Source organism: Aplidium turbinatum, chromosome 14 (assembly GCF_918807975.1).
Source record: "Aplidium turbinatum chromosome 14, kaAplTurb1.1, whole genome shotgun sequence".
Lineage (NCBI taxonomy): Eukaryota > Metazoa > Chordata > Ascidiacea > Aplousobranchia > Polyclinidae > Aplidium > Aplidium turbinatum.
Genome location: NC_137485.1, coordinates 3,229,110 through 3,254,510, shown reverse-complemented (window position 1 = coordinate 3,254,510; position 25,401 = coordinate 3,229,110). Strand labels below are relative to the sequence as shown.

The window sequence follows — 25,401 nt, the reverse complement described above, 5'->3', positions numbered from 1 at the left end:
AATGTTGTGGCCACGTTTGTCTGGAAGCTGCTTGTCGCGGCCAGCCTTCATATTTGCTTAGCATAGTTTTTGCATGAATTTCTTACAGCAGAATAGCCCGAATCAATGAAGCCTGGTATGAAATCAACTCAAGATGCTCCTTTTATGACGTCACAATCAACAATTTTATTGAAAATATGACTTTAGGGAAAAATTATTAATCCTGGTAATTGGTGTTTTCAAAATTAATTTCATTTAGAACTTTACAAATGGATGTGCGGTTTTATGTTGATCATACTGGAATTCGGGTGTTTGGAGTGTTTTTGATTTTTCTTGACATAATTCTCATGATAGTGGATTTGAGTCTGGGCATGAAATCACACACCATCCAGACCTTCTATGATGGTACGGCATTAACTCTCTCGTGCACATTCATGATCGATTTGTTTCTACGACTTTACGCTTATGGGTAAGTAAGCAGGTGTGACAATTATAAGTTTTTATCGTAGCCCAACTTATTTTATGTTGAGTAGAAGATTTGATTCAAATTAAAGTAGACGGAAAGGCAATAGGAAGCCAACCTTTGTGTCCACCTTCAGGCATATTAATGTGTTTGCCAGAGACAATCGCGTGTTTTGATCCTTTCGAGAATCCTTTAAAAGCGCTCTGTCAACACTACAGTACCCCCTGTCAACACTACAATACTCCCTGTCAACCCTACAGTAGGCTTATAGCCTAATAGGTACCGTAGATAACAGTGGCGTAAACCTTTAGGAAAGCAACTTGGATATATGCTGCAGCAAGGTAATAGCCGAGAAGGGAAAACCGTCGGGCGAAGCCCAAAGGCGTGTTGCCAAAGGAAAAACTACCAGAGTCTATGAGGCCTCTCCCAGAAACTTTTGAAAAACACTTCCAATTTGGTATTCTGAGAGTATTTCCGAAACAAATCGAAAATAAAAATCAGTCAAATTGTGCTTAATTATAGCCTATGGCGTGATCATACGACCACACTGTTTAGTGTTTAGAAGTCATATACAATCTTAATTTTAACGTTACAGGACCAAAATCCAGTGTTAGGCATAAAATAATAGTTGTTTAAATATTTAATTCGTCATGAATTTACATTCTCCAACCTTTAGTTAGGCCTACACTACAAAACAAGCATTAGACATTACAACCGCAGCGAATCGTACAAAATGGTGGATAAGTTTGCCTCCTGCATAAAGCATTAACGAAATAAATATTACATCCGCACCTCAACCTTCATTGGCGAAGTAACGTTATATCAACGCTGTAAAAAGGGCAAAGGCATGACTATAAAAGCTAGTACAGTACATGGCGAGAAGACATAAAAAACCTCAAGAATTACAAACTTAACAAACAAAAACAAGTCAACAAGTAAATTACAAATTTTACAAGTTGAACCCCCAAGCTATCGACTGCCAGCCCCAAGCACTAACAATTACGCCACGATTGTCAGTTCAATGGTACAAGGCTAAGCATTTTCTTTCCATAATATTAACTAGGCTAATTGCTTCTGTTGCATTTCCGAATTCCAATTGGTTATCACGTTAGTACTATCTAGGGCAGGGTTACTCAACTAATCTTAACAAAGGTCCAGTTTGACAAGTAGAATATTTTTAGCGGTCCGGTGAAAAGTTATTTCACACGCAACCACTAAAGTTAAACTATCTGTACCAAACGACTTTTTTATGTAAAATTTAACTCGAATTGGATTTCTGAGAAAGTGTTGGGGAGTCTGGGAGTCGAAGCCCCCCCCAGCAACTTGGATAATCACAATAAAAATTGCTTCCTCCCAGTAGAAATATGTTTAAAGAACCCTGAAACGTGGCAATGAGGTTATTCTTCCAAAAGCTGAAGGTCCACCATCAACACCCAGAAAGTCCGGATTCGGACCGCGGTCCGCCAGTTGAGTAGCCTTGATCTAGGCTATAGGCTAACTCTATTGTAATAATTAAAAGCAGCTGCTTTACAGAGTAATAAGCTCATGTTAGGCTGATTCTTTCTGTTGACTCTATTACCAACTGTTTAAACACTATAACACTGTTTAAACACTATGTCGGCAGCAGTGGCCGAGTGGTTAGCGCGTTGGGCTCGCAGTCGAGAGCCTGCATGTTCGACTCCAGTCACCCGCACTTGCTGTTGTTTCTCTGGGCAAGAAACTTTACGATAATTGCCTCTACCCAGTGATCGATTTCGAGTAATGGGTAGTACCAAATTTAAGTCATAAGTAGAGTAGACAACTGGAAACAGACATTGCCGTCGGCTGCAGCGTGGGTCAGGTGTATGTCGGAAGGCGTACACCGATGCATGGCGCTCAAGTCCGCTTTCCCGCAATGCAGGATAAAGATAAACAAACAAACAAACTATAGGCCACTATCAAGGGTAGCTGTTTACTTTGTTACTGACATGAGAATGTATAGCCTACACCAGGGCTTCCCAAACTGGGGGTCGCGAGTCGCGACCTCAAGTCGACCCCTCAAGGGGCCGCGTAACGAACTTCAGGGGTCGCAGAAAGTACACTAATTTGCACAAGGTAATGCATATTAACACGTCTGTGCGAGATGCTGTAACAGTTATTAACTTTATTAAAAGTCGCGCACTCAATAGCCTGCCCGTATTTTTGAAAAATTATGAGGTGAAATGGAATCGGAGTTAAAACCTCTTCTACTGCATTGTGAAGTGAGGTGGATTTCAAAAGTCAAAGCTTTAAAATGGCTAGCCAATTAACGTTGAGAAGTGAAATCATGATGTTTCCAACAGAATAAAATTCAGTCTTGGTCCACTATTTTCGCATTTAGCTTTTGGAATTATGCCAAATGTCAGATTTGCTTGAAAACTAAACGAATTTAATTTGTTCCTCCCAGGAGAAAACATCAATATTTTGCATTGAAATCTAAAGTTGATGCGTTCAGCAAAAAATTGAACATTTGGAAACCAAAATTCCAAAATGATTTGTATGAAAATTTCTCACTTCAGGTACCGTTCCAGCCTAAGCAACATCGAAACTGCCTTGAGACCTGCATTAACAAACACTGAGCCACGACAGGACTTGCTTTGTGGCAGAAAGCAGTCACACCCATCACACTGAATAAATGTGTTTGCTTTTTTGTTTTGTTTCCAGTAGGCTACGCATAGGCTTAGTTGTGATGGTCAGAAATGAAGATGATTATGTGCCTGATCTGATACAGACCTTGGCGATCATGGTCTTCCAAACTTCTCTGTCATTTGCCATTCGTATAAAATCGTTCGTTTTAACTGTTGTGTTTGTGGCCCATTGATTCAAGCTGTTTAAATAAGTTAATCTTTGTCGACCTCTGCTTCTTTTTCCCTGTATCATCCCCAATAGAGCTAATTTTTCCAAATCTCCATGTCTGTGAATATGACCTACAAATTGCATCTGACGCCTTCTAACTGTTGTTATTAATCTCCTTTCTGCATTTGCCAATTTCATAACTTCGTCATTACTCTTCTTTTTAGTCCAAGATATCCTCAACATCCTTCTGAGAAACCACATCTCAGCAGCCTCTAGTCTTTTCTTCATATCTTTACTTATTGTCCAGCATTCACATCCGTAGGTTAGAATTGATTCTACATATGCTTTTAAAACTTTAATTTTGGTCTTTATTGTCATGTTGCGATTCCTGAAGACTGTGCTCATTTTACCGAAAGTATCCTTTGCTATGGTGATTCTCTTTTTAATTTCAGTGCCACTTTTGCCATCGGAAGTTATAATGTATCCAAGATATTTAAATTTTTCAACTTGTTTCACTGTAACACCATTGAGTGTTAGGTTGCAATTTGGATAAGTTTTCTTTTTTGTTACCGTCATGCATTCTGTTTTTCTTGAATTTAATTCTAAACCCATTGCTTTACTGTTATTGACAACAGAATTTAATAAGTCCTGTAGATTGTTTGCAGATTCTGCTATCAAGACTGTATTATCAGCGTATCTCAAATTTGTTATATTTTGTCCTCCAACCTTTACTCCATTCATATATTCGATGTCTCTCAAAATCATCCCACTGTAAACGTTGAAAAGGTCGGGAGATAGGACACATCCTTGTCTGACGCCACGTTGTATCGGTTTGAATTCGCTAAGATCGTTATTTATACGTATTGCAGCCGTTTGTTCCCAATAGAGGCTTCGTATCACTCTGAGGTCTTTACCGTCGATATCTAAAGAATGCAGTATATGGAATAATTTGGCATGTTGAACCTTATCAAAACCTTTAGAAAAGCCTATGAAACATAGATAAAGATCCTTGTTTTTTTCTATACATCTCTCTGTTAACATTTTTAATGTAAATTTTAGTTTTGGTCTCAATCTCATCATCACGATTCGAAGTAGGAACTTTGTTAGGTGATTCATAAGGCTAATTGTTCTGTGGAGTGAACATTCTGTTGCTCCAGTTTTCTTTGGTAAAGCTATGAATATGGAACGTACCATATCACTAGGGATGTTTCCGGTGTCATAAATATGATTTAAGATCTCAGTGGTAAGGTCTAAACCCCACTCATCTAAAGCTTCGAGAATTTCAACTGAGATATTATCTGGTCCAACTGCTCTTCCATGTTTTGTTTTGTTCATAGCGATTCTTACTTCTTCTTTCATAATAGCAGGACCTTCCATGGGTTTGGAGATGCCTGGCTTGTTTCCGCGTTCGTCAGAAAGGTCAGAAATAAACAAAAAATAAAAACAAACTGAACTGAGTGCCGGTAATTTATTTTTGGTTTTCGTTTGATCTAAGCTTTTCAATAAATATCACAAATGTATATTTCGCATTGTTCGTCATTTTAATAGTAAAGGGTCGCGAAAATTTTTAGGAGATTAAAAGGGGTTGCGAGCAAAAAAGTTTGGGAAGCCCTGACCTACACTACATAATGATAATGTTGTGGTTAATTTATTGTCGCTCTACAACAGCTAAGAATTTTAGTGACATGGCCCATGTTTAATTTTTTATCAGGTTTCCGATGATATCACATTATGACCTCACTGCGTTATGCAAGAAAAACCACCGTACAGTAGCCTACCATCTGTACAATGTTTAAAGTCTTTGGTATGTTTTCACTAAGAATCAAACCCAGATCTATCAGCACTAAAGCCGAAGGCGATGACCAATAGATCACTGGGCTAGTCATAATAATGCGTAGTAGGCTATATATTGTTTTAAGAATTTTTACCAACATTACTACAACAACTTTACCGACTTTACTATTAGTACAATGTATATTACATGCCCATTTCTCCAGTTTGCTTGTTAAATGCTAGCACTAAAAGCGCACTGCAATTGTCTGTAACAAAGATTTGTCACAGTTACAAGGAATTCTTCACAAACGTATGGGAAGTCACTGACGGAATAGTAATCATTGTCACCTTCGGCGTCACCATTCTATACACTGTTCTCGACCAGTTGCTACAGAAGACTGAGGCTCAAGGCCTTGGAAGGTAAGCTGCAATTGCACTTTCTAAAAACCAGACAGCAAAATCCGACATTTTTGCCGGAATGCCGGATTTTGGCTGTCTTAGGAGAAGCATGGAAAATGATGTTGTTTATAAGTGACGTATTGAAATTAGACTTTCAACCTTGCAATTTGTGTAGTTATCTTTGATAAAAAAATGTTTAGGCTTCCAGCAAAAAGAATATGGGTGTTTTTATTTCACATGCTGAAATCCTTTGCTCGTATTTCAGACAACTAAACTGCCTCGATTATCTTAAGGATTATTTGATTTTCGCAAGTACAGTTTTTACGCAATGCATCAATGTAAAGACATCGTAAACCTGTTTGAGTGTGTGCTCATCTTCCCCCCAGAGATCTGGGCCATACTGGAGCGCAGTATTCTGCAGTCGAATAGCAGAGAGTCAGTGCACTACAGACAATTCTCTTATCTGGCTTCGACACTGGTGTGCACGAAGAAATCGTAAATCTGATTAAAATTAAACATGAACCCTGTCGCTAAAAGACCTTAGTTGTGTTGTAGAACAACAATAAATAAAAACATGGCATTATCATTATTGTTAAAAAAAGAGAGTTGGATTGTTTTTTAAGCTTGAACCATTGAACGCCACTGGACTCAAGCAGTTTTGATCTGAAAGCTCCGTTAAGTCAAAGTGGAGATTTTGGCGTTTCAAGAATCGAAGTTGTTCAACAGAAAACTATAGTATTGAATACGTTTGGTCTGAGGTCCTGCCCTTGGTAAAAAAAATTCTTTACATAAAGGTTATAAATTGAAGTAGACGTCATCAATCTAAGTTTCAACACATGGGGTTCTCTGCTATCCGACACAAATCGTTCGAAAAGTGCTTCTTTTAATGAATTTCACCTGGTTCTCTTTTGATTCTCAAATCGAACAGTTTCGCTAAACCAACTTCGGCTCTTAGAGAGTCGACCTTGGTTGAGTGAGGTCTGGCTGTGAAGTCGTGCAGCCGATAATGCTGATATTTTTTACAAATTGCTTGCAAATAAAAAAAAAAAATTCTATAAAGGTTTCTTGGTGAGTATAAACTAAAGTTACACTCTGTGGTAAGGTGTTGTTGCTTTCAGGTTGATTGTGGTGGCGCGATTGTTGCGCGTCATCCGTGTGACGCGAATCATCTATTCTCACCGCCAAGTCCAAAAATCGGGAAGACGAACGGTCTCACAGAACAAGCGGCGCTATCAGGTTTGTTACGTCACTATTTGCTCCTTCGATACCAATAGCAACCAGAAAAAAGTGATATGTTGGTCAGGGATGTTGGTTAAGCTCTGGATTTCGTGAACAAAGAATCGCAAGATTAAGGGGCACTTGTTCGACTCTCGTGGTATGCTCTTCAGCAGCGCATTTTAAGAAGTGCTCTCCATTTAGTGGCACCTAGTCGATAACATAATTCCGACAACGAAATAATGTATTCTGTTAACACAGACCTAATCATCGTGCTATAGCATATATGCCGTGATTGTGATATACTACACCAGTGTTATAGTATTTCTTCTAAACACTTTAACCATTTGCAGCATTTTTCATTTTTTTAATCTAAAACGTATTAACTTTCAGGACCTAAAGTTCGTTTCTAAGATATAAGCTTATTCATGTCTTGTCAGTTGTAAAGTTGAAAATAGGTTTACCGCCTTTGGGAAGTCGTTAATTTATGTGTTATATTTAATTGCTTTGTGTAAAATAATATTGTCAGACTTAAAAATCCACAACATAGTGCAATCCATGATGCTTTTGCTAAATCAATCAATCAATAAAGCATTTCAAAGGGGCCGGAATGAGTGGAGGATCCATGGGCGATCGTCTCCCCCCTACAAAACAGAAAATTAGCGTTGTATATGCAAGGTCGGATTAACGTAGACTACCTACCCATTATTGTATTTTACTGAAATTTTCCCCGTCCCCCTTTAAGCTACTTGCTGGACCCGCTTCTGAACTAAATAAACAACTGAGGACAAACAATGAGTTTGAGGTCGTAGTTCAGTAGGTCCCGGTTCGATCCCGAGGTGACCTACGCTTGATGTATTTCGGGAAGCAACATGTTATCATTATTCAATTCATCAACACTTATACAGCCCTCACACGGTTGCAATAGAATTGTACGTACAGGTGTCCACTAAGTGGCGGACATGAGCAAACATGAGCCCTTGAAGCGCAAAGATTTACTTTGCCACCACAAGAATCAGGTAAAAACTCGCAAAACCTCAACAGTATATGAACAATGTACTGCCATTGCACCGCACAGCTGAAATGCTAAAATATTAGTAACCGGCAGAGGGCGCAAAACATCTATTATCGTAAACATTGGCCATCAAAGCTTCCTTATCGTTAATAATATCTGTTTGCATGCATCAACTATTCTACTTCATAGTTTAATTAAGTTCAATGCGTAGAAAGATGGGTTCGACTTGGATTTGACCTACGTCACCGATGACGTGATTGCGATGTCATTTCCGAGCAGCGGTTTGCATACGTACTTCAGGAACCCCATGGAAGAAGTGAGAGAATTCTTTGAAACGAAGCACAAAGGAAAGTACAAGATATACAATTTGTGTAGTAAGTATAAAGCTAGATCAACAAACTTGATTTAATAATCATTCGCTATCTCCGCTTGCAGCAGACTGCGCATCAACATGTGTTACTTGACAGGGTTCCATGTGATGTTATGAGCCGTACTGCTTCCATGCTGGCTCAAGGCAGATTGGAAGATATGTCACCAGATTATTACCCGATTTATCCTCACTGCGTTATGCAAGAAAGAACACAATCGGTACCCTTTTTTAAGTCTTTGGTATGACCCGACCTGGAATCGAACCCAGGGCTACCAGCACCAGAGCCAAACTTGATTTTGGTGTGGTATATTTGTTCCCTCATACTTTGAGAAGCTTCATGCTGAAAGTTCATCGATAGCATGTAGAGGATTTGAACCACTAACGTATATTTGGTCACCGAGGTTTACAAATTTGAAGTTGTACTTTTGGACCAGGGCCAGGAATCCTTTCAAAGAGATTAGAAAGCAGAAAGAATAGCGCGTATTCTTGTTTGATAGCACACTATTGCTACCAATTATCTTCCAGCTTTAAGGATAGCTTTACATTTTATGGAAGAAAACTACCTTTTATGACATGGTTTGCTGATTATTATTTTCCTCTTCCTTAAAATAGTTTTTACTTTTTTTAGAGGTGTCGTTTTTAGAGATTTTTGTTTGGTAGACAAAGATCCAAAAATATCATTGATACCAAATTCATTCTCCCAACGACCCTGTGCCCAGCTATATTCTAATAAGACAAGCAACGTTTTGTGGACAAAAAAATTGGTTTACTGCTTTTTTGTTTGCGGTATCTATTTAAATCTTTTTAACTACCAGCACCAGGCATAAACTTGGACACTAAAAAACAAACCTTGAAAAATTTGACGTGTGAATCAGGAAAAGCATATCCCAGTGAGTCATATGTGGAAATTTTAATGTCTTTCTACCCCACTCAAATCACCAGTAAGATGGTCAAAGAGCAGTGGTCTTGCCCTTTGAGATAGAAGTGATATCAGTGGCGCTTCCAGGGGGGAGGGAAAGCGACTGGGGCAACCACCTCCCATAAAATGCAGAAAAATAATATTATTTACGGTGTGTTTGCAAGGTCGAAATAATGTAAACCTACACATCATTGTGTTTTGTTGAAATCGCCCCTTAAGGCTACTTGCTGGATCCGCCCCTGAGTGACGTCATGATAAGTGAATCAATATTAATATAGCACGACGCAAGGGGTGAAGTTCACAAACTTTCCTGTTGCTATGCCTACGGGCCACTGCAATTAAGAGCACCCATGACTATAGAATCTGGGCGATTGTCTTACTAATTAATTCGCTCTTGCATCCCTCCGACGCGGTTTTCAGAAATGTATTAGTTGATTGTCTGGTTGTTTTGATTGTGACGTCAAAATTACGAAAATATTATGTCTGAGTATTTTGATTGTGACGTCAATATTACGAAACTTAAAACGATTTCAAGTGCAAGTCATCGAAACTATTGATATTATCTTTGCGTTTCCAACTTACGATGATATGTTTCGAAGTTTGTAGGTCAAAGATGCCTTTCAGTTCATGACTTATCGAAATCTCATTTTAGAAGAATTGCGAAGTACAATCACATTTTACCTGCTATGATCGCCTTGTGGGATAATTATCGCTTTCGGTGTTGTGTTTTTGTATGACCTCATTGCACTAAAAATGCCATTTTTCTGAATATGACTTTATCATTTTGTCAGAGAAATTCCTAAACAAATCCGAAACTGTTTTGAGAAAAGTGTAAATTTCTTTACTTGAAAACGTGCAGTAACCGTGCTTTACTTTGCTGAGTTCATAAACAACAAACAAAAATCACACATCAATTGTTTGATTATAGCAAATAACAAAAAGCAAACACAGATGCCATGTTAAAGACAAAAGCTACACACAAAAGTTACACATTATAGCCTATGTGAGGACCCAGCATCGTGCTGCAGAACCCCATAAAAGGTAATGTTACTACAAACGCCAGGCATGCGGCCATATTTGACAACATTTAACGGGGTAGCAATATTGTAGCCTACGCGTTGAGACAATTCGCTTTTTTACGAAATATTATCATCTTCACATTCTACAGAAAACAATGTTTTTATATCTCTAGGCTTATCTCAAATGTTGCAAAGTTTAAATGTACTTCATTTGTTCAAGATTCACAACTGTAAACAAGAAATCTTTAAACAATCTTTTAACTTGGACCAGGCTTGGACAAACCAGGATTTTGTAAATTTAGGCTAATAAGAACAATGGACGATCGATCGTTGTGGAAAATTACGGTAGCCGATGATGATGATGAAACAAGAAAGAAACATGCCCAATGTTTGATCTTTTGGTACAACCTAATCTACTCTAGAATAGAACTCAAGTTTAACAACTGCAGAGACGAAGATAATAATCACCAGTGAAACGTTGGAGTATGCAGACGATGTTGAGTTCCTGGATGAGGAAAGACAGCCACTTGATATGCTACAATCTATTGCTACAAAGAACCTGAAAAACTACAATCTTTTCATGAATGAGACTAAAACTGAATTCACCCACATATTTCTTGCAGACACAAATGAAACTGATACTGATAGCCTACCGATTCGAGAAAACGAAAAATGGCGTATACACAAACTTTTGGGATCATTATTGTGCAGCACTGCCGATGTCAAATCCCGCTGCAATTTAGGCAATGTCGCTTTCAGATCACACTGGAAACTATGGAGTAAGAGATCGAGAACCCCATTACAGTTGCGACTAAGATTGTACAACGCGTACTGCATCCCGATTATGATCTACAACTGTAATAGCTGGTCTGTTACCAAAGGAAGTCTTGAAAGATTGGATGCCTGTCATCGAAGACATTTACGTGTCATAACTAGTCATACTTGGCCAAACAGTCTTATCTCGAACAAAAATCTCTACAAAATATGCAACAGTGAACCATTGTCTTGCAAGATCTCCACCATGAGATGGAACATGTTTGGACACATTCTGAGACTTCACCAGGACTCACCTCCCCAGAAAGCCCTTGAATTTGCAATAATTGGCAGCAAAAAGTACCAAGGCCGAACCGGACGCCACCGTACCAATTTATTACAGCTGCTGAGATCTGACATCAGAAAAGCCGGCCTGGGATCCCTGCTCAGCACACCACATCTCCATCGATTGCAAAACATCGCAAAGGACAAAACAGAATGGAGATCCTATCAACCTTGTTGAAAGACTGATCGAAGCCAGCGGATGCCAAACGATTTGGCTACACTGGCGGCGGAGACAGTTACAATAATAATAAATAATTGAAACGTTGGCTGCATAGCCGAGTGGTGAAAGCCCTGAAACGGCAATCAAAAGGCCGCCGGTTCGATACCGCTCAAGAGCATGTGGCTGTGTCTCTGGCAGGACACTTAAAGGCACGCCTGAAGGTGGACACAAAGATTGGCTTCCGTGCCTTCCCGTCCACTTAATCTAAATCTTCAACCACCGGGTGTAAGCCTGGATGCGATAACAAACCAGTGAAACAATGAGCAGCGTACTTGGTAGTGCAAGCGTGGACGTCGCTATAAAACCATCTGGACTGGGAGTCAAACGCTAGGCCTCATCTTGCACGGCAAACAGGATTGCCATGTTGGCGGTTTTAACGCCAAATTTGAAAAAAAAAAACACTTTTTGTAATATGGCACAGTCGCAACACCTTACGCTATGGCAGTAATCATGCTGTTGATAAAATCAGACTAAATGCAATATTATTAAAAGCATCATCAAGATTAGGGAAAAGTTGTTTTTTCAAACCTGATGTTTTGTAAATAGGCTACTGCGCATTGATAAAACAGAGTTTTTTTAAACTATTTACAATGCTGAAAAAAAAAAGGCCAAAATATATCACAATACCAAGGTTAAAATAGCTTTCTAAACGCACTAAAAAACGCTCAAATTTCTGAAATTTTACGTTAATACCGCCAATATGGCCATCCCGTTTGCCGTGCAAGATGAGGTCTAGCGTTTGACTACCAGTCCAGATGCTATTATAGCGACGTCCACGGTGCAAGGTTCATCAGTCCTTCAGTAATCAGTGCATGCGACTAATCACTCGCGTTGCTGTTCAATGATCTGAAGGGTGGATTTTTCCAGGAGTGCAAAACTTCCAGGCGGCTCCTTAGGCATTAGACGGTTGAAGCACAAATTAACAAGTTGCCAATTGTTCAGAAATTGCAACTTCGCATGCATCTTCAACACTGATTTTTAGCTTTACGAGTGTGCTTTGTACTTCGATACCTTGGTTGTTGCCACAGTTGCAGATGTAATTAGTACAGAGGTGCACGTTTCAACCACCATCACTGCGGTATAGATCAGCTCATTCTTACAGCTTACAGGGTGGTCCAAGACTGCGAACATGAAGGGCCACATTAGGGTCTGAGAAAAACTTCACGGGCCGCATAGTGAGACATGATAACGCGTTGCTGAAAGTAGAAACGTTGTTAAATAAAAACTTAACTAGGTTGCGATTTTGAACTTCTTTTCTATAGATTTCGATCTGTTTTAGTTACATTCTTACTGTTCGCAGGCTATGAACATTAAAAAATCTTGTCGCTGACAAAATACAGTTGCAATGAAAGGACTGAGTTTGCTGTTCTGATCGACCTAATGTTTTGCTGCACGCCTAACTCACTTTTTAATCTCTGCTTGCGACTCAAAAAGTGATTTTCAGCTAGTAAAAAAGATACGATACATAACACGTCAACAAATTAGCAAACCAAAACAATTTATTGTTTTTTTGCTTTTGCATATAGGCCTAGTGTCGATCTCTGGTTTAAATTCAGTGGTCGACACTCGACAAACGTAAGCAGGCATCCAGGGTTTCATCGGCCATTTTGTTCCGTGTGTCGCTTTTTAATCGCTTCATAACCGAGAAAGTGCCTTCATAAAGGAGAAAGTGCTAGCAACAAAAGCAAAATATCAACGCACGTTTGTGTCGTCACAAACAGACATTGTTCCCCCATAGTTACCCAGACCCGATTATGCGGGACTTATTTAGGGTTGTGGCGAATGTAATGTAGCCTATTTATAAAAAACGTAGGTGTATTTTTAAACCTTGGATTTAGCACTGATAATTCCGGCATGCACAAAGTGTTCGCGGGCCGCACAAAAGCTTCATGCGGCCGCCTGGCTTAATATGTTCAAGCAAAGGTAATAGTGATTCAGTGAGCAGTAGATCAGTGGTTCTCAACTTTTTAACAGTCACTGCTCCCTTTAGACAATTGTCAAAGTTACCGGCCCTTCGCCTTCTCAGAGTGATCTTCAATGAAATTTCAGTGCCTTTTTTCTGAAATCGGTACATTTAAAACACTTCTTCAACTTCCTTGGGTTCCCGAGAAGATCGCAGACCTCAGGGCAGTGATCACTGTCACCAGTATGGACGATATTACAATGTCGCATTGCATGAGTTAGCAGAAACAGTATTTTACTATACAGTGGTAACGACTTCCAAGGCTGGTGTTGCAAGTAATTGTCATCGAAAAGTGCGCGTGATTACGAATAGATAACCTTTAGATTTCAACTTGACGTGACACCAGGTCAGTGAAGAGAAATGCTTTATGTGTGTGCTCATTGAATGTCGCGTCTGCCCCACAAACATTGTCTACCGTACCATGTATATGTAGACGGCTGTATAATATGTATAAGCCACGCAACCGCACGCTGTTTTATTATATTGAAAAATAGACCCCCGATATTTTGTATTCCATTAAGCCTTTAGGAAATATTAGACTGCAAAATTCTTTCAAATGCGTGAAAAAGGTTTGGTGTAGGGCTTTGCCCAAATCAAAACAAAGTTATCAGAGAGTTGGCTCGCAGCACTCCCCCGCCATCAAATCTGGCTCTCCTAGGGAAAAGTTTGGATACCTCTGATGTAAGCTAAAAACTTTGGAATTTTATATTTCTAAAGACATACAGTGTAGCTGCTTGGTGTTGTGTAAACAGTGTGCCTTCCAAAATTGTATAAAGTATTGATCTCAGGCCAGTACGAATTTCTCTAATTTATTGTTCAGTGTTGTCATGGCGTTGTCATCAGAACAAGACCATTGAAACTTTTTAGCTGTTTAGTGGCGTCATTATGGTAATTGGAATGCATAACTCGATTGTTTTAACTGTGACGTCATTAATCCTTTAATCGAAAAACTCATCGATCAAATATTGACTTAGTGTCTGTCAGCAGGTTACAAGTTTGAAAGTGCGACTATTGTTACTATGATGTAATATAAGTAAGAAGAATGTATCCATGGTTAAATGATTACGTCATCAACCAAGCTTTGCAAAAATACTATTTTGCTCCTTTCGGTGGATCTGATATGATATAAATTTACTGCTTTTTGTCACTAAATAAGGCTTTGTTTTTCATTTTGCATGCATTTTTCACCGCAGTTTCACAGTGTTTTTCTAGATCAGATGTCTAAGCGGTTTTATCATCATTTTGCTATAAATAGTCGGTTGCAAAATTGTGTAGCCTACTTGCTTAAATTGCTTTCTCAATCATTTGAAAAGCGTTGTTTATTGGTTTCACCAAATAATTTTTATATTTCATGCTATTTGTTCAGTTTAGGTTATGTTGATTTCTGGCCGTCACGACGAAAAACAATATATTGTATGCTAAACATAGCAGAGGTCCAGATTATAAATTCTAGCTTCTAAAAAAAGAGCCCTTAAAGTGGAAAAACCTTTTTGATAAATTAACGATACTGAGTAGGCCACAGCCGACTAGAAAAGTCAATATCTTCTTTTTTCGTTTGAGGCCGCCGCAGGTCACGTTGTTAAATCCAGGCACAACAACCAATGGGTTGTGTGTTCATCGAACGTTGTTACGTTCACATTATGTGTCTTGGGGTGGGTATAGCCTGTGCAGTCTGAGAATCTGAGCCACATGCACAAGATGGTGAGTCGGTGAGGCTCCATTGGAACATGTTGCTGTTGAAACGGCCCACCCCCCCCCCAGTTCGCAAGCGATTGAGCTTTACCCATTCCTTCCTAGGTAGTTTTGGTCTGGGTAGTGTATTGGAGTCAATATCATCATTGTAGTTTACAAATAAAATTTATTCCTTTACTTTGCTATATTTTTCTGGTTTGTTTTCTGTCATAATTCTGAGGATATTAAATACTGTAGCAACTTATTTTTAAAAAAATTTGATGATAATGCCGAAGAGTGTCTGAAAATTCTAACTTTCTTTTGCTTATATCTTGGTCAGCAAATCAATGTATGTAAATCAGTTATATTTGTACACAAAAATGAAATACTTTGCTTGCTATAGAGCAGGAGTGGGCAACGTGCGGCCCTTTGCCATTTTTGTGCGGTACTTCATCTTCTTCCAGCTATTTTTTTACCCAAATAAGGCTATTTAAATTAAGGCTATTTTCATCTCGATTCACACAATTTCGAAGCTTAAGAAGTGATATGACGGTCTTTTCACTCCCCTGTAGCTGTGAAGTAAGTTTTGTGCCTGTAGACATCCAGCTTGAATTGAATTCACTGCAGGAGTATGACATTCTTGTACAAAATTTCAATAAAATAAAACTCCATTGCTGAAAATATGAATTAGTTTTTATTTGATGTGCGGCCCTCCTGTAAGCATTAAATTTTCCTAACTGGTCCTTGTGTTAAAAAGGTTGCCCACCCCTGCCATAGAGTTTTTTTCAAGGAAATCTTTTGGAAACTGTCTCGTCTGGATTTAAATAACTTTCATTGACTGATTGGACTGTTTCCATGTTTAGCAATTACTTGATTCTTAATAGGTAAGCCTCTCTGCCAACAATACAAGTTAAAATTAAACACTTCATTTGGCATGTTCTAAAAATAGCTGAGGTGCAGGCTTTATGTCCTATTGCATGAATACTCCACTACACTACTAGACTACATTAAATTTTACCTCATCACATACTGTAAATACAGTAGACATACGTATCCTACAAACATCAAGCACAATTGTACATCTATCGTAAGTTTGGAGCAATGGTGGATTTAGTCCAGCAGGGTGTGAGTTTGGCAGCTTGATGGCCTACAAACCAAAATTAATTAAATTGCAGTAGATAAATAAGCCATGAGGGAAGAAAGTCATACGTTTGTCTTCACCTTGTGCTTGCGAAATATAAAATTAAAAACACGAATAAAAAAATCCGTTGTACTGAGATTTCTGTTTCATTTATAGTTGGTTGCCCCTCAACTTTTATTGTTGGATACCACCGCGCAAGGCTGTTGAAGATAAAATGTGCCCGGTACAAATGAGATCTTTGCCCTCCAAATCAGAATATTTATAAGAAAAACGCACTGCATCTAAAAAACAAGCTGTGGTTTCTTTATGTTTCCCGCCCCCTAAATTCATCCCACGCTTGTGTCCAAAAGTATCCCTGGACACCCCTGTCAACACTACTGATTGATCATCATCGCGCAGAACCGTTGAGAAGATAGTTTGTGCCCGTAAAAGAACCTCTCCAGACAGCCACTATAAGACAGATAGTGCTGGTTGTCTGGGCCTCAAACACGAAACCTCTCAAGTCTAAATAAAAGCAATAGAACTCCAAAATATTAGTGTTTCATTCGTTTATTTGCCCCCTTGAAAAAGTCCGGGCCTTAAAAAGTATCCCAGACCAACGTCTAAAAAGATTCCCTGTACCCCCTGTACCTAGCACTTCTTCAACCGAGGGAAGCTATTTGTAACCTATGTGCGTTTCGCAACCTTCCCATCAGAAACTTTTAGGCTGCAGTCAGAATACGAAAAGAGCCGATGACTGAAGTGTCACCTTTTAAGTCAAAGTTTTTGCAAAGCTCGCCCCGTTTGACTCACCTTATAAGGTCACGTGCGACGTGATGCCTGTATTTGAGTTATTTTTACGCAATAATCATGGCACGCTGAAGCAAAGCGAGGAAACAGGGAAATGAAACCACCAATGGAGTGCAAAAAAATAACTATTGCATCATGAGAAATTAATTTAAAAATAAGCACAAAGACCATTTCCACAAAACTCTTAAAATAATTTAAATGAAAATTGTTTAACTTTGTTGTTTTTTTCATGTCATTTTTCATGTCCTATTTTTTTAATTGATGCACGATCGCGGAAATAAAGACTAGGAGATGATGATGTAATGAAACCCGTACATTTGTTTTCACAAGTTAAGCAGACTAAGAGAAAATAAACCTTAAACGTTCTTTGCTAATTGGAACGCTGGAAAATCTGTTTTCTGTTATTTCAATTTTCATGATGGTTAATGGTTCGTCTTATTCATGATGAAGATGATATAGCAAGGCAGTGACGAATCCATAGAGGGGAAGTGATCGTTCCACTAAAATACACAAAAGTAACTTTATTGACGGTGTGTTTGCAATTAAGGTTTAAGGTTACCTCCCCTTTAAGGTTACTCGGTGGATCCGTCCTTGAGCAGGCGACAATAGTTCACAAAAAGATGCAACAATTCTCTAGCATTGTTTAGGAAAACGACATTTTAAACAAGAAATTATAGAAAAAGTTTTACTACACTTTATTGCATCCGACATTTGAAAATTATAAACCTTATTTTTATTGTAAGAGCACATGAAATATAAACAATTGCATGCCAATGCAATTGTGTACACGCTAATTCCAATGCAAATGCCGACGCAATAGAGGTTACTGTTGTGTTTCAAAGTTTTACATAGTTGTTCAATTTGTTATGTGTTTATGGAAATATAACAATAAAGAAACGGTTTTGCTTGTGCTAGCCTAGCTCAGCCAACAAGTCAGTCATCTGTTTATATTCTGTAGAGTGTAGACGCTAATTACGGTGAAAAACTTTACTAGGTGTTACACAATTCTTCAAAGAGAATTGTATGTGCTACTAGCAATATTGATCATCATTTCGTTCCTTTCTTGTATTGAAAGTTGGAGGTAATGCGCTATTGTTTACGATCATGAGCAAAGTAATATCGAAACGTTATCAATAAAAATTCTTCTTCTTCTTCTGGCTTTATTTCCACTTCAAGTGGGGTCGCCGGTGTAGATTGCAGTCCTCCACATCACTCTGTCGACAGCATCTTCATTCACTTCCACTATTTCCATATCTTCTGCCACACCAACTCTCCATCTTCATTTCGACCTTCCTCGCTTTCTTTTACCAACTTCCAATTGTCTTATTCTTAATATTAGTATTAGTAATATATAATACAACTTCAAGTAAAAATTATTTTTACTCGACGTTTAGAAAATTTATACATCATTTGTTCATCGTTTCAGGTGAACGAAGCTATGACGCCAAAAATTTCGACGATCGAGTCTATCGAATCATGATAGATGACCACAATGTACCAACTATCAGGTATTTCAGTTCAGTTTAATGTCATTCCCCACCATCACACCGAATAGCATAACTGCCATGACATAGGTCGTGATTAAGTGGTGATAGGTTTTCTACTGTCTTCCAAAGCTTTTGAAAGCTTAGACCCGGCAGTTTCGGACACTTGCTGAGGCTTTGAAACACTGATGCAAATTTAAATCTCCTAATTTGTTTGTTGAGAACTGTTGTTTGTAAGCTATCCAATCCACAACCTAGGTCTCAAAGCCTATTGGGGTTTTGTCATACCTCATCCAGGGATTACCCTGACCTCTTCATTCATGAAACAAAGAGGTTTGGAGTTCGATGAGGACAAAGTTTGGTCAGTAAAAACGCTTTTAGCTTGTATAGAAATTGAAACCCAGAATATGTTGCCGCATCCAGAATGTGAAAGCGATAACTGCAGCTTTGATGAAACATAAAAACAGGGAAGGCTCATTAACAGCCAGTAAATCAGTTCTTATTTCATTGATTCAACGTCTATGTTTTGATCATAGTGACTCAAAGAGACTATAGTGACTAAAATTTACCCGGTGTGTAAATAAACGCATATTCATATTAAACACAATTTTTGTATTTCACACTCAGTTACGTTTAAAGCTATCCAATCATCATCACAAAAGTTAATGAGACTTGTGCAACTGTTCACAGTTTTTCACAATCTTCTGCAAATTGGGAGCAAGTTTGCTGGTAGATATCCTCATAACACCATGCAAGTTGGTGTCTGTCAGCAAAGACCTGTTCTTCGACTTGTTTATTTTTAAACAAGAAAATGCTTGTTCGCATATGTATGTGGATCCAAACAGTGTCAAAAACTTAGCAGCAAAGGTTTTAAGTTTGGAAACAAATCGTCAGACAATGACTTGTAAAAGTCAGGCAGTGAATCTGACTTAACTTCTCTTTCAAGTCATTATTTGCTTGCAAGTCCAGCAGTTCCAGCTGTAAATCCTCAGGAGCCGCATAAACTTCTGTAGTGAATGGAGAGCTGAGCATATTAAACTGCGGTTCCAGGTTCTTTAAGTCTTGGAACCTTCTGTCGAATTCGATGGCCAAGGTATCCAACTGAACTTTATACTTTGCTGCAAGTTAACCAGAAATGTTTGCTTCTTGCAGCAAAGGAAAGTGACAAAACTTGTTGTTGCCAGCTTGTCTGAGGAACAATGACAGCTTCATTTGGAATGATTTAATGTGGACGTACATCTCGTGTGCAAATAAACCATTGCCCTGAAGTTTTACATTCAATTCGTTCAACTTTTCCATGATATCAATGGCAAACCTAAAGTCCAACCTCCACTCTTCATCAACTATGTTGGTACTAAAATCACATTGAATGCTTGTGTGTGTTTACGCACTCAAACTGACGTGTGTGTGTTTACGCACTGAAAGTGAAGAGAAAAACACCTCGTAAAGGAAATAATAGTTTGTCATGTAACCTGTTTAATTAAAACAATAAGTGATGAGTTTCTGCAAGTGCCGGCGGGCCGCATAAAATGGTCTCACGGGCCGCATGCGGCCCGCGGGCCGTAGTTTGCCCACCCCTGTTTTAGAGTGTTTATGTTATTGGCATATCAACAAGGCAACATATTGCTCTAAAGTGGTGCAAATGACATCTCGTTTCCATAGAGACCTGATGGACTTCATCGCCGACGCTCGTCAGTGGATGACCAGTGGGCCGGATCACGTGATCGCTATTCATTGCAAAGGCGGGAAAGGTCGGACCGGTACCGTGGTCTGTTCCTGGCTGATTGAAAGTGGGATGTTTGAGACAGCAAAGGTAGCCTGATTGGTGCTGACATTGAGGTTTTTAACCTTTCTGGCGCAGTTAGTACAGTAGCCTACCATTTACTTTTGAAACGTTTTGGTCTAAAGTTTCGTTCTGTTTCATATAAACTTTACCATTGTAGTTTTTCGTTTCGAAATATCGAACAATCTACTTCGTTCCATTGCTGACTCGAAACAAACCGCACGAGATCTTCAAAAACAGAAGATAAGCAGTTGAAGTGCCATAGCAGCGTCATAAATAGAATATTGTCAAAGAGAAATTTCCTCCTTGAGAGAAGTGTGAATGGCTACTGCTTTGTGATTGGTTAATTTTGTCTTACGATTCCGAACTGCAGTAGGTTTTACAAATACGCCTAACGTGTGTGGCACGTTGCTTAAGTACGTGACCTAGACAGCAAAGTCTTTTATTTTTTGCGTTGATTCAATGTCTGCAGACGTTAAATCAATGTAAAAACGACGGATATTGCTGTCTAGGAATATATTGTGCAATGTGCTGTCTGCGGGTACACTATATAGAACAATCACATCGTACTTCAATCGTTTGAATTATTTCTTCTTCATAGATTGCTAAGTATATAGTCTCTTAACGATTAGTATCATCTCCAGTTAAGTTTGTTCAAACATGATCTTACTTTACGATTATGCCAAGAACTCAATTCCCAACGCAACACGACCCAACAGAACTGAGCGCATTGACAGAAAATCGCCAAAATTGAGACTTTTTATTGACACCATGTTACAATCAATTTATGTGAAATAAACTATTAATTTCATTTTATCTTTTCATTTTTATTTAAGAATAGGTTACTATGTTGAATTTTTGTGATTTGAATTGAAATATGAGTGGGATTTGTTGTAATAGAAATACAAGGAATGCATTGGAAGAAATCTGTTTGCGTTAAGTTTGAACTTATTCTAACAGAACCTTGCTTTACATTTGTGTATTTTTCTGCTCCTTTAGGACGCCTTGAATTATTTTGGCCTGAGAAGGACAGACAGTAAAATAGGGAATACGTTTCAAGGAGTGGAAACATCATCACAGATTCGCTATGTCGGATACTTTGAAAGGATAAAGAAGGAATTCGGAGGAGTTGCACCTTTTGAAAAGGAGTTGATCGTTACTAGAGTAATCATCAAGTCTATTGCAGGTGAGATAAAGTTAATTAAATTTTTGCTTAATAAAATTAGGGAAATAAAACAGAATAATAATTACACAATTGCTTAATAGTTACTTAATGAATTAAGTTTGCTGCATATGTTACACTTGTATGAACACATAGAAGATTGCTTTTTACAAAAATGTTTCACAAAAACTTCAAATGACGAATTTATTGTTTCTTCGATAGCCATGTCTTCCTGTCCGATGGTGATATTTATATTATCACATCTGGTAGATATGAGGCATTAGCATCAAACATACTGCACGAATAAATGCCTTTAAATACTAGACGTAGAATTCAAGTATTGAAGACAGGGATTGTCTGGATAAAAATGAAACTGAATTTTCGATTTATACAAATTAATAAATTACGGTACGATACATAATGTTTGTGTGTCACGGTGCTATCCAGAAGTGTCGATAGGTGATCTGCGAGTACTTTTAGACCATGCCACAATAATTTTGGGAGTCTGAAATTTTTCCTAGTGAACTGGAATGAGGAAAATACTTATTCTCTGGAGTCCTATTATTTTTTTAGAAATAATTTTCAAGGTTTCCTTTTATTGATGCTTCGCTCAAACTATTTTCTCAATAACCCAAACAACCGTAACTGAAAGCATCGCGTAAGCTCTTGCTCTACCATTGAACTGCGCCAAGTCTTGTAAAGAGTTTAATTGTACCTTCAGGATAGAAAACATTCGAGTAGATGTAGCATCGTTTGCTCCTGTCCGCATTTGCAAATTGTGCTGCCGAAGGAATATCCCAGTTCTGAATTAAAAGTTTCATTTGCCAATGTAGAATCGTATAGACGCTTTTTTTCCTGTGGCTGAAGATTTAGATTAATATTTTTATAACTTCATCACAGGAGTTGGACAAGGCAATGGGTCAGACCTAACTATGCGCATCATGTTTCATGCAGATGAAGTTTTCCTTTGCAGGTTTGGTGAGAGCCTCAATTGCCAAGTACGTGACGTCATGTTTATTATGTATCTTTTCCAAATAATCAAGTTGATCTATTCTAGGTTCTCAACTGAAGACATTTTGCTAGATTCTTAGATCTAAATTATATTTGTCAAAAAAGCAAAATTAATAAATACTAAGCAAGTCATGATAACAAGAGGCAATACTGACACCAAAAGAAAACGAATGAGTATGAATTGACAATTTTGTGAATGATTTTTGTAGTATCCAGGCTTATCCCCAGTTGTTGAAGATTTAGATTAAGTGAACGGGAAGCCAATGTTTGTGTCATCTTAAGGCAAGTCATTAGGTGTTCTGCAAAAGACACAGGCACATGCTCATGAGCGGTATCGAACCAACGCCCTGTCGAACCAGGGCTCTCACAACTCAGCTATGCAAGAAATGATTCGAAATTGTTGATTTTGTTACTTGACGAAATCTTGTAGTCGCAATGCTGATAGCAAAGGAAACAAAATGAAAGCGCAATTTGTTCATTTGTTTTTAAAATGATTTCACATTGTTAACTTTAAAAAATATAATCTGATGTGTGTTTTACTCCTGCTTATAATGACGCAGTGTTGTCAGATTTACAAACGCAGTCGTGATTACAAGACAATCCAGCAAACTTTGCGACTTTAATTTTCAGGCAGTGTACAGCATGGGAAATAATGACGTCACATGCTTTGTAGTTCACTGCCCTCCACTCCATGGCGACATTAAATTTCAATTCAACTCAAGCGATGTGAGAATAGAGTTCAGGCATTCTTGGTTTCTAAAATACGTTTATATGATCTTTGCAAACTATTTTGATGTAGTTGCAATTGAAGTAAGAAGTAAAAATGATATTAGTAATGATAATTATAACCCTGTTTGACTTCGCGTCCATTGTGATGACATTGTAAGCTGCAGTGCGATTGCAGATGCATCACAATAAATAGTTGGAAGCAATGAAGGAGCATTGAGTCATCCTCTTTGTCATGTAATTAAGTGTTTTGGCAAGACACAGCCGCGTGCTCTGGAACGGTGTCGAACTGACATCCCTTTGAACGTCGCACAGATGTTTCCACCTCCACATGGCCACACCAGCTCAGTGGCCGAGGAGTTTCCTCTTCGACTCTACTTCTGGTAGATCTGAGATTGATTCCAGGTCGGGTCATACCAAAGACTTTAAAACGATACCGATTGTATTCTTTCTTGCATACCGCAATGAGAGTAAGTCGGGTAATGATGTGATGACATCGTAAACCTGATACAAAATTAAACATGAGCCCTGCCGATAACAGACCTTAGCTGTTGTAGAGGAAAAATCAATAAATATCATAACCAGGGCTGCGATTTTTTCTTGTCGAACGACCAAAAATTCTGAGTTTGTTTCTCGAATAGTAATAAGAGTCAGATAAGCGTTTGGCCGCGAATTACCGCACAAGTTGTGTGGATGTACGTCAGCGTCACTTGTTAAAGTTTTTAATCGCACGCTGGTTGAGTGATTGCAAAGGAGTATCAAGCGCTAAGGTGTTCACCTGTCTGACGTGTATATTGCTTATTTTGCTCCAGGAAGAGAATCGTTGTAAACGCGAAACTAAGAATCGCAAAGGAAAAAAGCCCTTAGGCTATTCCGCTAGCGTAACCTACCGTGAGATTTTTTTCCTTTGGTATCTCTTTAGTCTCGCTTAGTACGTAAATGGTTATGCACGTACCCGCACGTAAACACAGTTAGGAGCGGAATATGCAAGTTACCAAATGTTTGATGCGTTAGAACTTCGATTAAAGCATTTTCCCTCAGTGTTCAAAATATTCATCTGGAAGAGAAACCCTTTCCATAAAAATAGCGGCTTTTTTCAATTGCATGTCTGAACATCTTATCGGAAGCTAGGCTGTTTTCTAGATGTGAAAAACTTTCGTAGCAAATATCCAACAAAGTCATTTTAACAGTGCAATACTGTATTGTTAATTGGCTCAAACGGCAAAATACAAACTGGCATAGACGTTGACAACTAAAAGTAGCCTAGGTTATTTCATCTATATAAGAAATCCGTTGTGTCGAATAGCACGAAACTTGTGTGGCGAAATGTTTGATGCCAGGCGTTAGAACTTCGATCAAAGCATTTTCCCGCAGTGTTCAAAATGGCGGTGCGGACGCCTTGGGAATTTCTCGCGTGAAGCGTCGCTTTTAGGCTTTGCCTTGAAGTACCTGGCGCAAGTAAATTCACGTAAGTCGGCACTCTAATGACTGCATCACGTGATGCTCCCCCTCCAGATGCTTCCTCGACCTGACTTGACGTCCTCTTTCAGTTTTTTTTTCAATTTTTTTGTTTTTTTCCGTAAGGCACGGCGTTTGTCGAATAGTGACAGCGCGTGTCGAGAGGCATTGCCGCCGAATAAGGCAAAAATCGCAGCTCTGATCATAACATTATTATTATTGTTACTCGATCACGCAGCCGATTTGATTCTGCTCCACTTCAGCAACTTTATAAGCACGTTGAAGCCAGGATGACAATCCTTGTGAGATCTCTTTGAGTCCTTGCGAAAAACGTGTTTTAATGACTTACTGGGATAAAATCAATTTCGATACATTTTTATTGCTGGATCTTATATCTGGTCAAGATGTTCAAATCACGCCTTTGTTTCCAGAGTTCAGTGCCACGCGGTTACGACGATTGTTTGCTTTACTTCTGGCTCAACACAGGATTTATTGATGATGGTCAGGTGACTTTGACACGTGACAAACTTGACAATCCACACAAGAAGAAGACTTGGCACGTTTTCAAGGAAGATTTTTCAATTCAAGTTTTGTTTCATGATGCAGAGGCGTCTTGCAACCAAAATTTGCGTATGTCTTTGTAAGACACTTGTGACATCACAAGAAAGAAGCTCCATCCTTGATATGCACGAGACCTGACGCTGTGATTGGTCAGTTTCTCTCCACGATTGACAGAAGTTAAAAAGTGTATGCAGCCTTGTTGCTGGAAGAAATTTGTGTGTTTGTTCGCTGACTGCCTAAATTAAAACTTTTAATGCATGTGATTTCGCATGCACCTGCTTGGTTTTAACTGGTCGGGGTGTCTTTGCAACCCAGGGATTCATAGTATAGGGATCGCCAACTCGGCTGGATATCTGACAAGCGGAGTG

The 25,401-nt window shown here is 38.7% G+C and overlaps 1 protein-coding gene across 1 annotated transcript; it reads left to right on the top strand.

Annotated features, from left to right (window-relative positions):
• The first annotated feature begins 228 nt into the window (after nucleotides 1-228).
• On the top strand, nucleotides 229-25,286 carry LOC145783413 (phosphatidylinositol 3,4,5-trisphosphate 3-phosphatase TPTE2-like). Its single transcript, XM_082595285.1, has 10 exons — nucleotides 229-448; nucleotides 5,318-5,449; nucleotides 6,547-6,664; nucleotides 7,870-8,032; nucleotides 18,275-18,356; nucleotides 19,995-20,145; nucleotides 21,115-21,301; nucleotides 22,178-22,275; nucleotides 22,919-23,014; nucleotides 24,904-25,286. Exons 1-10 carry the CDS (start codon nucleotides 249-251, stop codon nucleotides 25,114-25,116), a joined length of 1,440 nt encoding a protein of 479 aa, XP_082451411.1. The 5' UTR covers nucleotides 229-248; the 3' UTR covers nucleotides 25,117-25,286.
• The last annotated feature ends 115 nt before the right edge of the window (nucleotides 25,287-25,401 follow it).

Excerpts from the sequence above, each read along its gene's own strand:
- LOC145783413 (XM_082595285.1), top strand. The coding sequence starts at position 249 with ATGGATGTGCGGTTTTATGTTGATCATACTGGAATTCGGGTGTTTGGA. Across the intron at positions 20,146-21,114 it reads GGATGTTTGAGACAGCAAAG|GACGCCTTGAATTATTTTGG; the intron begins GTAGCCTGATTG and ends CTGCTCCTTTAG. Across the intron at positions 22,276-22,918 it reads GTGAGAGCCTCAATTGCCAA|GCAGTGTACAGCATGGGAAA; the intron begins GTACGTGACGTC and ends TTTAATTTTCAG.